The following is a 12,120-nucleotide window of genomic DNA, read 5'->3' as shown; positions in this document are numbered from 1 at the left end:
GATGTGAATATGTAAGGGATATAAAATTACAATTTTAAAAGTGAGGGACGAAAAAAGTTATTTTACAAAATGTAAGGGACGTTTTGGACGATTTTCCCTAAATAAAATGAAGAAACTAGTTGTGGATACTAAATTCATATAAATGATGGACGAAATTAGTAAGCTATGATAAATTTAACAATGACCCCTAGGCTTTAAGTCTGTTGTCCACGTACCCATAAACAATTTGAATTACACATTAGACTCCAGTACTTGTCATAATCCATTAAACAGTAGACAACGCAGAGGAGACTAGGATTTTTATGTCGAGACCAAACAGGCTTCATTTACGTTCACTCAGCGACTAAACCAGAAAACCCCGCCGCCGGCAGTGTGCCACAAGCCAGGGGCATTTTGGACATCTTCAGAATCTTTCAAGCCACCTACATTCAAGCTGTCGGGCTAATTCCGATAAAGACGACGCCAAATTTAAGATCTGACGGAGATTTCACATTAACGATATGGCCAAAGAGAACAACTCCTCCGCTATGGATGTGGACAACCAGAATTCGGAATCCGTTGATCAGATTAATAGCCCTAGGTTCTCTATCAATGGTAATTTACTCTCCCATAAAGCTCTAGACAGCTAATTTTGAGGTGATAATTTAGTTTTTTTTTTTGGTGAATTTACAGTTTTGCAGCTCTTGAAATCCGCTCAGATGCAGCATGGATTGCGGTTTGGCGATTACGCTCGTTACCGGTATAACCTACGCTTGTACACTTATGGTATATGTTTATGAGTAATTTGGTACGATGAAGTTCCGGGAAGTAGGTTTAATTTTTGTAAGAAATGCCGTTTGATATTGTTTTTACCAGTATATAAGCGTAAGTGTGCTCTATATAGGTTTATGAGGGAATTTATGACATTGATCATTAGAGGTGGCAGGGTTAAATTTGTGAAAAATGTGGTGTGATAGAGTTGTACTATTGAGGGAATGTGAAATTGACCAGTTTTTGCAAATTTTTTAGGAGGTACTGTACTGCTCGGCTCAGGAGATTGTACAAGTCGTTGAAATTCACGCATGGCCGTGGTAAATATAGTAAAAGGGCGATTACAGCTTCTATGGTCACTGAAGTGAGGTAATAGATTGCCAAGACCAATGGTTGAATTTGATTGACATTACAGTTGGTAAATGTTTTAATTTCGCTTTTGCTATTTGAAGAACAAATATGCTGTTTTGTCTCTCATTAATAATTTCTTAATGGTCGTTAATCTATCCTGATTCTGCGTGGTGGTTGGGGACACTGTAGGTATCTTCATGTGGTTCTTTATACAGCAGAAAGAGCTTGGAGCCATGCTATGGAAAAGAAAACGCTGCCAGATGGTCCAAATGCACGTCAGCGTGGCTATCTGATTGGTAGGCTGCGAAAAGCAGTCAAATGGGCTACTTTGTTTCAAGACTTGTGTTCCATTAAGGGAGATTCTAGGACATCTTTGGAAGCAGAGGTGTGCTGATTAATTCATCATTTTGCACTGCTGCTGTGCCCTGTATACAAATAAAGCTATTTTCGGTCAAAATACAATAAGAATATGCAAATTAAGGTTCTATTGGTAAATATTAGTTATAATCATACAAAAAGAGAAGATAGCCCACAAGTTGGGCCCAATTACATACATGTGTTTATACTATTATTATTAAGCAAAATCAAATAGATATATATATATGTGTGTGTGTGTGTGTGTGTTTAAAAAAATGTATTCACACACATAATTAGTGAGAAATGAAAAATTCATTTTTTGAAATGTGAGGGATGGAGAAATTCATTTTGTGTAATGTGAGGGATGAAAAAAATCATTTTATAAAATATGAGGGACGAAAAAATTTATTTTATAAAATGTGGAGGACTATAGATGAGATTATGTAAAATATAATTTGACAAATTTACCCTTAAAAAATGATCATGTGCCTTGCACATGATGGATTCCGGCCAAAAAATGATCGAAAACCTAGTTAGGGACTAAATTTGTCCGATGTGAATATGTAAGGGATATAAAATTACACTTTTAAAAGTGGGGGACGAAAAAAGTTATTTTACAAAATATAAGGGACGTTTTGAACGATTTTCCCTAAATAAAATGAAGAAAACTAGTTGTGGATACTAAATTCATATAAATGATGGACGAAATTAGTAAGCTATGATAAATTTAACAATGACCCCTAGGCTTTAAGTCTGTTGTCCACGTACCCATAAACAATTTGAATTACACATTAGACTCCAGTACTTGTCATAATCCATTAAACAGTAGACAACGCATAGGAGACTAGGATTTTTATGTCGAGACCAAACAGGCTTCATTTACGTTCACTCAGCGACTAAACCAGAAAACCTCGCCGCCGGCAGTGTGCTACAAGCCAGGGGCATTTTGGACATCTTCAGAATCTTTCAAGCCACCTACATTCAAGCTGTCGGGCTAATTCCGATAAAGACGACGCCAAATTTAAGATCTGACGGAGATTTCACATTAACGATATGGCCAAAGAGAACAACTCCTCCGCTATGGATGTGGACAACCAGAATTCGGAATCCGTTGATCAGATTAATAGCCCTAGGTTCTCTATCAATGGTAATTTGCTCTCCCATAAAGCTCTAGACAGCTAATTTTGAGGTGATAATTTAGTTTTTTTTTTTTGGTGAATTTGCAGTTTTGCAGCTCTTGAAATCCGCTCAGATGCAGCATGGATTGCTGTTTGGCGATTACGCTCGTTACCGGTATAACCTACGCTTGTACACTTATGGTATATGTTTATGAGTAATTTGGTACGATGAAGTTCCGGGAAGTAGGTTTAATTTTTGTAAGAAATGCCGTTTGATATTGTTTTTACCAGTATATAAGCGTAAGTGTGCTCTATATAGGTTTATGAGGGAATTTATGACATTGATCATTGGAGGTTGCAGGGTTAAATTTGTGAAAAATGTGGTGTGATAGAGTTGTACTTTTGAGGGAATGTGAAATTGACCAGTTTTTGCAAATGTTTTAGGAGGTACTGTACTGCTCGGCTCAGGAGATTGTACAAGTCGTTGAAATTCACGCATGGCCGTGGTAAATATAGTAAAAGGGCGATTACAGCTTCTATGGTCACTGAAGTGAGGTAATAGATTGCCAAGACCAATGGTTGAATTTGATTGACATTACAGTTGGTAAATGTTTTAATTTCCCTTTTGCTATTTGAAGAACAAATATGCTGTTTTGTCTCTCATTAATAATTTCTTAATGGTCGTTAATCTATCCTGATTCTGCGTGGTGGTTAGGGACACTGTAGGTATCTTCATGTGGTTCTTTATACAGCAGAAAGAGCTTGGAGCCATGCTATGGAAAAGAAAACGCTGCCAGATGGTCCAAATGCACGTCAGCGTGGCTATCTGATTGGTAGGCTGCGAAAAGCAGTCAAATGGGCTACTTTGTTTCAAGACTTGTGTTCCATTAAGGGAGATTCTAGGACATCTTTGGAAGCAGAGGTGTGCTGATTAATTCATCATTTTGCACTGCTGCTGTGCCCTGTATACAAATAAAGCTATTTTCGGTCAAAATACAATAAGAATATGCAAATTAAGGTTCTATTGGTAAATATTAGTTATAATCATACAAAAAGAGAAGATAGCCCACAAGTTGGGCCCAATTACATACATGTGTTTATACTATTATTATTAAGCAAAATCAAATAGATATATATATATGTGTGTGTGTATGTTTAAAATAATGTATTCACACACATAATTAGTGAGAAATGAAAAATTCATTTTTTGAAATGTGAGGGATGGAGAAATTCATTTTGTGTAATGTGAGGGATGAAAAAAATCATTTTATAAAATATGAGGGACGAAAAAATTTATTTTATAAAATGTGGAGGACTATAGATGAGATTATGTAAAATATAATTTGACAAATTTACCCTTAAAAAATGATCATGTGCCTTGCACATGATGGATTCCGGCCAAAAAATGATCGAAAACCTAGTTAGGGACTAAATTTGTCCGATGTGAATATGTAAGGGATATAAAATTACAATTTTAAAAGTGAGGGACGAAAAAAGTTATTTTACAAAATGTAAGGGACGTTTTGGACGATTTTCCCTAAATAAAATGAAGAAACTAGTTGTGGATACTAAATTCATATAAATGATGGACGAAATTAGTAAGCTATGATAAATTTAACAATGACCCCTAGGCTTTAAGTCTGTTGTCCACGTACCCATAAACAATTTGAATTACACATTAGACTCCAGTACTTGTCATAATCCATTAAACAGTAGACAACGCAGAGGAGACTAGGATTTTTATGTCGAGACCAAACAGGCTTCATTTACGTTCACTCAGCGACTAAACCAGAAAACCCCGCCGCCGGCAGTGTGCCACAAGCCAGGGGCATTTTGGACATCTTCAGAATCTTTCAAGCCACCTACATTCAAGCTGTCGGGCTAATTCCGATAAAGACGACGCCAAATTTAAGATCTGACGGAGATTTCACATTAACGATATGGCCAAAGAGAACAACTCCTCCGCTATGGATGTGGACAACCAGAATTCGGAATCCGTTGATCAGATTAATAGCCCTAGGTTCTCTATCAATGGTAATTTACTCTCCCATAAAGCTCTAGACAGCTAATTTTGAGGTGATAATTTAGTTTTTTTTTTTGGTGAATTTGCAGTTTTGCAGCTCTTGAAATCCGCTCAGATGCAGCATGGATTGCTGTTTGGCGATTACGCTCGTTACCGGTATAACCTACGCTTGTACACTTATGGTATATGTTTATGAGTAATTTGGTACGATGAAGTTCCGGGAAGTAGGTTTAATTTTTGTAAGAAATGCCGTTTGATATTGTTTTTACCAGTATATAAGCGTAAGTGTGCTCTATATAGGTTTATGAGGGAATTTATGACATTGATCATTGGAGGTGGCAGGGTTAAATTTGTGAAAAATGTGGTGTGATAGAGTTGTACTTTTGAGGGAATGTGAAATTGACCAGTTTTTGCAAATTTTTTAGGAGGTACTGTACTGCTCGGCTCAGGAGATTGTACAAGTCGTTGAAATTCACGCATGGCCGTGGTAAATATAGTAAAAGGGCGATTACAGCTTCTATGGTCACTGAAGTGAGGTAATAGATTGCCAAGACCAATGGTTGAATTTGATTGACATTACAGTTGGTAAATGTTTTAATTTCGCTTTTGCTATTTGAAGAACAAATATGCTGTTTTGTCTCTCATTAATAATTTCTTAATGGTCGTTAATCTATCCTGATTCTGCGTGGTGGTTGGGGACACTGTAGGTATCTTCATGTGGTTCTTTATACAGCAGAAAGAGCTTGGAGCCATGCTATGGAAAAGAAAACGCTGCCAGATGGTCCAAATGCACGTCAGCGTGGCTATCTGATTGGTAGGCTGCGAAAAGCAGTCAAATGGGCTACTTTGTTTCAAGACTTGTGTTCCATTAAGGGAGATTCTAGGACATCTTTGGAAGCAGAGGTGTGCTGATTAATTCATCATTTTGCACAGCTGCTGTGCCCTGTATACAAATAAAGCTATTTTCGGTCAAAATACAATAAGAATATGCAAATTAAGGTTCTATTGGTAAATATTAGTTATAATCATACAAAAAGAGAAGATAGCCCACAAGTTGGGCCCAATTACATACATGTGTTTATACTATTATTATTAAGCAAAATCAAATAGATATATATATATATATGTGTTGTGTGTGTGTGTGTGTGTTTAAAAAAATGTATTCACACACATAATTAGTGAGAAATGAAAAATTCATTTTTTCAAATGTGAGGGATGGAGAAATTCATTTTGTGTAATGTGAGGGATGAAAAAAATCATTTTATAAAATATGAGGGACGAAAAAATTTATTTTATAAAATGTGGAGGACTATAGATGAGATTATGTAAAATATAATTTGACAAATTTACCCTTAAAAAATGATCATGTGCCTTGCACATGATGGATTCCGGCCAAAAAATGATCGAAAACCTAGTTAGGGACTAAATTTGTCCGATGTGAATATGTAAGGGATATAAAATTACAATTTTAAAAGTGAGGGACGAAAAAAGTTATTTTACAAAATGTAAGGGACGTTTTGGACGATTTTTCCTAAATAAAATGAAGAAACTTGTTGTGGATACTAAATTCATATAAATGATGGACGAAATTAGTAAGCTTGATAAATTTAACAATGACCCCGCTTTATCCTCCTTTGCTCAGTCACAATTAACTCGGGAGCGAACTTGGACAACCTGGTGAACTGGCTCTCATATTCGGCGACGGTTTGAGTTCCTTGGCGAAGCCTAATGAACTCATCTTCTTTCTTTTCCTGGATCAGAGGTGGAAAATACTTCGTGTTGAACTCTCTCACCAAATTCACCCACGTCCTTGGGGTTTATTCCCTTTCCCATTTCAGCCTTATGATATTTCACCAAGAACGGGCTGCTCCCTCCAGTTGGAAGACAGCAAAGGTGACCTGTCGCTCTTCAGTATAATGTAGTGCGGCAAATATATCAATAATCTTCTCTAGCCATCTCTCGGCCACGTCAGGGTCTAGTCCTCCCAGGAATTTCAGTGGCGAGAACTTCTGAAATCTTTCGAGGGCTTTATCCTCACCCTCTATGTAATTACCAGGGTTTCCCGGCTGATGATTAGGATTTTGGCTCTGATGTTCTACTACGTGAGCCAAAAGGTCAGTCATACGTTGGATAGCAGCAGCCACTTGAATGCTAGGATCCATTCCAGGTTCAGGATTAGGTCCAGGAGTTGGTTCCCGATTCTCTCCTTCATTTGAGGTTCCACGCCCCCGGCCCCGTCCACTACGAGTACCCTCCATTTGACTTAACCAGTTTAGGGTTGAAGCGCGAATACCATATTAAAACAAAGTATGCAGGTACAAGTGATAAAAGCAGACAATATACAAATAGCATATTTTTAGCAGATAAATCACACAGTAACAGTCAGTCAGATACAAGCAGAAGGAATCGCATGAAAGTCATTAAAAGAACTATATACTAACTAGGCCAATGGTACACAAGCGACCAACCAACAGTTTTTTCTCTCAAGACTCCGTCCACAATCATCCCTAGGCAGGGTCAATCATCCTTAATGATACCCTAACACATCATATCAAGTTCCGTTGAATCAGATTTCTAATTCGCCCAAGTCATTTCTAACCTAGGCTTTCATCCCTTTTCGTATTCAGGCACAAGAATCCAAAACAAGATAATTCACCACCCGATCTAGCCAGTCCCAAGAGTAAATCATCTACATTTGTAATTCCTACCTGACATATGTATCTATAGTCTCCAAGTACCAGAATAATGTTTTGAACCCTATAATACACCGTGATTCCTAACTTATGCTCAAAAGAGTACTTAATCCCTTACACTCATTCACATGAGCGAGACCACAACACCACTTGGCCCCAAACTCACTCCGCACTGAGACCACGCGAAGCGGCTCTGATACCACCTTTGACAGCTCCATCTCACCCTAAGACGAACCAAAGGGTTTGGAGGACCGCCTGCCCAACTCTCGCCGGGACTACAGATCCGAAACATACATAAACCCTTACAAACGCTCAAAAGAACTTCAAAAAAGTAACATTCAGAACCAAATGAGCTAAAGTAAAAGATACAATCAATCTTTGGTACAGCGTTCCCACGAAAATTAAAACGAAATGGAAGAGCCGCTGCTACGACACAATCCATCCCAGTACCAGTACACTTTGTTTAACATGAGAGAATGTACATGCCCAAATATATGTCACATAAACATGAGAAAACACTTCAAAATATACATAGTAGTAAGTTTACAAACCAAAAGAAAACAATGTATTAAGATAGATTTAGGATTTCCAACTTCCACGGAGCTATACAAAATGGTGTTTATACAAAGCTCAATTCATTCTTCAAAATGATCATTGGTCCAAAAGATGGTTCCCTGTAAGGAAAACAAGGATAACGGGACGGGGTGAGCTAAAAGCTCAATGAGGTACCAAAAGTATAAACGGTAAGAACAGTAGAACTCATGAAAAATCACTTTTAAGGCACATATTCACATCAAATACAAGAGATGAAAGAACACCACAATGTAAACGATACAGGTGGTTCTCAGGAGCCAAATCCCCGTTGCAATACTTGATCCAACCTCGTTGAACCTCCGTCAACATTCAAATGAAGGAATCAGTCCCGTAGAACACCACTTTAACGCCAAAATCCCGTTCACCAAACATACCCCTTACCGGGCCCGAACGCCAAACAGGAACAGGAATGGTAATACTCGAATATACAGCTAAATCTTGTCATCACCACAGCCGTTCAATAGGTTCAAAGTCATCCAAGTACAAGATTTAGCTAGGAAAATGATCGGAAATAAGCTTTAAGCTAAGGAACCAAAAAGGCAAATTTACCGCTATTTAGTGTATCGGACATAACCGAAACTACGTTTATTGGATTGAAGTGTAAGTTATACCGTTTCGAAACTAAGACAGAGGGATATAACTTTGATGAAGACTACTTAGTCTAGTTCTCATCCTAACTAGGTCAAAGTTATCAAAACAACCCCAGATTTTTCAGTTCAAAACTCATTGTGAAATTTAATTAGCAGTCCTTATTCATTCAATCATATCTCAGCACACACAACTCCGATTTAGGTAATTACAAAGCCATTTGAAAGCTAAGATACAAGGCTATAATTCTTAAGAAGACATCAACAACCAAATCAGTAGTATTCCCGGTCAAACTAACCAATTACAGAAGCTGATTATCAGTTTCGGACAGAAACAGGGCAGCAGGGGTATTTCGGTCTTTTCACTGGCTACGTTGCTCCGATTGGGCTGAAATTTTGCAGGCAACTATAAAACATCAGTCTATACAACTTTTATGTTTTATACTAAGGCCAATTCGGCCTCTAACTAGGGATAACAGTACCGGGCAGAACAGGGAAAATTGAAACCCTAATCTGGAATTTTCTGCACAAAGTGGAAATTTTCCGCAATTCGCTACAATTTACGCACTATAGCTTCATTCTAGACCATTTCCAACCATCATCCATGGACAACCAATATAAAACATATAAAACAGAAAAATCATGAATAAATAGAAAAATTCACCAATCTCAACCAAAAGTCATGAAATATCACTTAAAACTAGCTCTTTAACTCACACAAGCTACCAATTGAACATCATTAAGATCAAAGGAAAGGTGTCTTAGTCACTTACCTTGCAAACTCAAGAAAAGAACCAACTTAACACCTCTTGCTTCCAAATTACTTCACAACTAACCTCACTACTACTCAACTAAGGGTTTTTATGGAGAATTTGGAAATTTAAACGATTGATTTGCTAGATTGAGCAAGATTGGAGCAAGAAATTTGAGAGCTTTTTCCTTTCTTTTCTCTTGAAGATGGCTGGCCAAGAAGCTTGAAATGGAGGGTAATTTTGGGTCAATTTTTGTTTAATTGATAAAATGGTGAATAGTGGTCAAAAGCAAGGTCAACTCACATGGTGACACTTGTCACTCTCATTAATGCATGGCTATCCTTTTGTCTCTCCAACTCTCATCCATTGGGTAACCTCTAATTATCTCTTAACACCTGCTAAAATAAATTCGGTATCCAAAACTTAACCTAACTGGCCGAATTTTACCGAACTTTCCGCACTAGCGGGTCCCACGTCCGGTATACGCTCTGAATTTCTCAAAAACTAACCGATAATAGAAAAATTATTTAAAAACTATATTTACTCATAAAACTTATCTAAAAAATTTTTCTAATAAAGAAAATGCAGAAAAGCATGCAATTAAATAGAATAAAACCTAGAAAATAAGAAAATTTACGGGGTCTCACATAGGGTGCAAGACTACGTGGAAACAAGCTCTAAACCACCAAGTATCTTCCTCTTTCAAGTCTTCCTCCAAACTTGAGTGATGATCCAAGAAGGTGAGCAAGATTGGAGTGAGTTTTTGGGAGCAAAATGGAAGAAATGCTAACTAAAATTTTGGCTAAAATTTGGAGAGGGTTTGTGTGTGTTGTTGGTGAAGTGATGGAATGAAAAGGAAAAAATGACATAAAGGTGCTTTGGTACAGAAAGGCAACAAATGAATAGTGGGCAATTAATGTCCCTAATTGAGTTTAATTTAACTCACTCACTCCTAATCCCTCAACTAACTTTTCTTAGTGTACTATTAATCATCCTTAATTCTCCAAGAGCATTGCACTCTCGGATCGAATTTTGCCTCGAAAAAAGTGTATTCACTATTTCTCACTAAACGAGCCGCATAAAAATTAAATTTCCTAGCAAACGTTTTAAAATATAAAATGAGACATTGTTCCATGCAAATAAAATTAAAATAGATGAAATAAATTAATTGGAGTAAATGAATAAATAAATAATTAAATAAGTCAGTAAAATAAAATAAAAGTAAGTAAAATAAAAAATTCGGATCCTTACAATAATTATAGTGGATACCACTTTCTTTTTATTATACTTGAAAAAAAATAGAAACTAACCTACAAATGAAAATTAAGGACCCTTATCCAAAACTCTTTCTCCTCTACCAAAAAACTCAATTTTAAAAAGAACAATAACAACAAAATAGTTAATAACTATATGTTTTCATGCCTATTGTTACTTATTTGCACTTATTATTATGTGTGCAAAATCAATCAAATTTAAAAGAGCAAGGAAACTTTCTTATTAAACAAAAGCAGATAGAGCAAGAAAAAGGAGCTTTCTTCCAAATATAATTTTTTAAGAGAAAGAAGTAATAACTACTTTTATATGGGTACTTCCCTATTTTTTTTCTTTTCCTAAATTTAAAACCTAAATCACTACCCACTCTATTTCTATCATATCAAATCCCTGAAAAAAAAATTTTGAATGATGGTGCTTGCGAAAAACTGGATGGCTGCAAAATTAAATCCATTACACATGAATGAAACCAGACGGCTGACTATTTTTTTGGAGAAAAATCCCTGAATTTTGGGCAAAAAGGAAACTCCTAATCTATGAGGAGTTTTAGGGTTTTCATATTTCTAAGTACAATCAGTATGTGAGAGAGTCATTTTTGTTACAAGAACTGAAGAGTATTTGCTAGTATTCTCGGCCAAAGAAGAAGAATAAGAGATAAAGGTTTCGTTTGTTTCTTGCTTTGAGTTAATTCTTTGTAATCCAATGGGTCAAACAACAAATAATGCATAAATTCATTTGGGCCTTTTAGGAATCAAAAGTATGAAACTCATCAAATAGAACAAAATTTCTTCTCCTAAAATCTAGCATGTGTCACGTGTCAAATGAACAGTAAGACACTTGTCAAAATGAGGAGTAGTTACAGTGGAAACCACTCTCTTTTATACTTGTGGAAGAAAAATAAAAAATAGAAACTAACTTATAAATGAAAAGGACCCCTATCCAAAACTCTTTCTCCTATACCAAAAGACTCAATTTTAAAAGGAAAATAGCAGCAAAATAGTTAATAATTAGGGCTGCAAGCTAGTCGAGTCGAGTTTTGGCCTAATCGACTCGATCCTTGACTTAGTTTTATCGAGTTCGAACTTGAGTTCAAACTTGACAAGTTGCCAAATTAAAGTTCGAATTCGAGCATTTGAGTCGAGCTCGAGCTCAAAAAAATAAAAAATAATTATTTTATTTTTTAAAAAATAAATAAAATAATTTTTTTCTTAATAAATAATAAAATGTTAGGGATATATATATAATTTTACTATTAAAATATAAAATATAAAATATATATATTTGAGCTCGTAAGCCGGCTCGCGAGCTAACGAACTTAATGTTTTTGAGCTCAAACTTGAGTTCAAGTTCGATTTGGCCAGCTCGATCTCGACTCGAGCTCAATATTGATCAAGTTCGAGTCAAGTTTTGACTCGAGTTGCTCGCGAGTGGCTCAATTTGTTTGCAACCCTATTAATAAATGTATTTCTTCATGCCTATTGTTATTTATTTGCTCTTATTATAATGTGTGAAAAAACAATCAAATTTAAAAGAGTAAGGAAACTTTCTTACGAAACAAAAATAACTAGAGGCAGAAAAAGGAGTTCTTTTCCAAATAGAAATTCTTTAGAAAAAGTAGTAATT

The 12,120-nt window shown here is 36.1% G+C and overlaps 1 protein-coding gene and 2 long non-coding RNA genes across 3 annotated transcripts; all 3 read left to right on the top strand.

Moving 5' to 3' along the window:
* Positions 1-324: 324 nt before the first annotated feature.
* LOC113756360 (signal recognition particle subunit SRP68-like) lies at positions 325-1,495 on the top strand. The gene is made up of 4 exons (XM_027300050.1): positions 325-594; positions 673-739; positions 1,009-1,119; positions 1,291-1,495. The coding sequence occupies exons 1-4, from the start codon at positions 501-503 to the stop codon at positions 1,493-1,495; spliced, it is 477 nt and encodes a 158-aa protein (XP_027155851.1). The 5' UTR covers positions 325-500.
* A 1,229-nt stretch (positions 1,496-2,724) lies between these two features.
* Positions 2,725-3,493, top strand: LOC113756364. The gene is made up of 3 exons (XR_003465937.1): positions 2,725-2,751; positions 3,021-3,131; positions 3,303-3,493. It is a non-coding gene; the product is annotated as an uncharacterized LOC113756364 (long non-coding RNA).
* Positions 3,494-4,728: 1,235 nt separating this feature from the next.
* LOC113756363 lies at positions 4,729-5,497 on the top strand. The gene is made up of 3 exons (XR_003465936.1): positions 4,729-4,755; positions 5,025-5,135; positions 5,307-5,497. It is a non-coding gene; the product is annotated as an uncharacterized LOC113756363 (long non-coding RNA).
* The last annotated feature ends 6,623 nt before the right edge of the window (positions 5,498-12,120 follow it).

This window comes from Coffea eugenioides, unplaced genomic scaffold, assembly GCF_003713205.1.
Source record: "Coffea eugenioides isolate CCC68of unplaced genomic scaffold, Ceug_1.0 ScVebR1_2210;HRSCAF=3199, whole genome shotgun sequence".
NCBI lineage: Eukaryota > Viridiplantae > Streptophyta > Magnoliopsida > Gentianales > Rubiaceae > Coffea > Coffea eugenioides.
The sequence above is the reverse complement of the archived record's forward strand: the minus strand, read 5'-3'. Positions and strand labels throughout refer to the sequence as shown.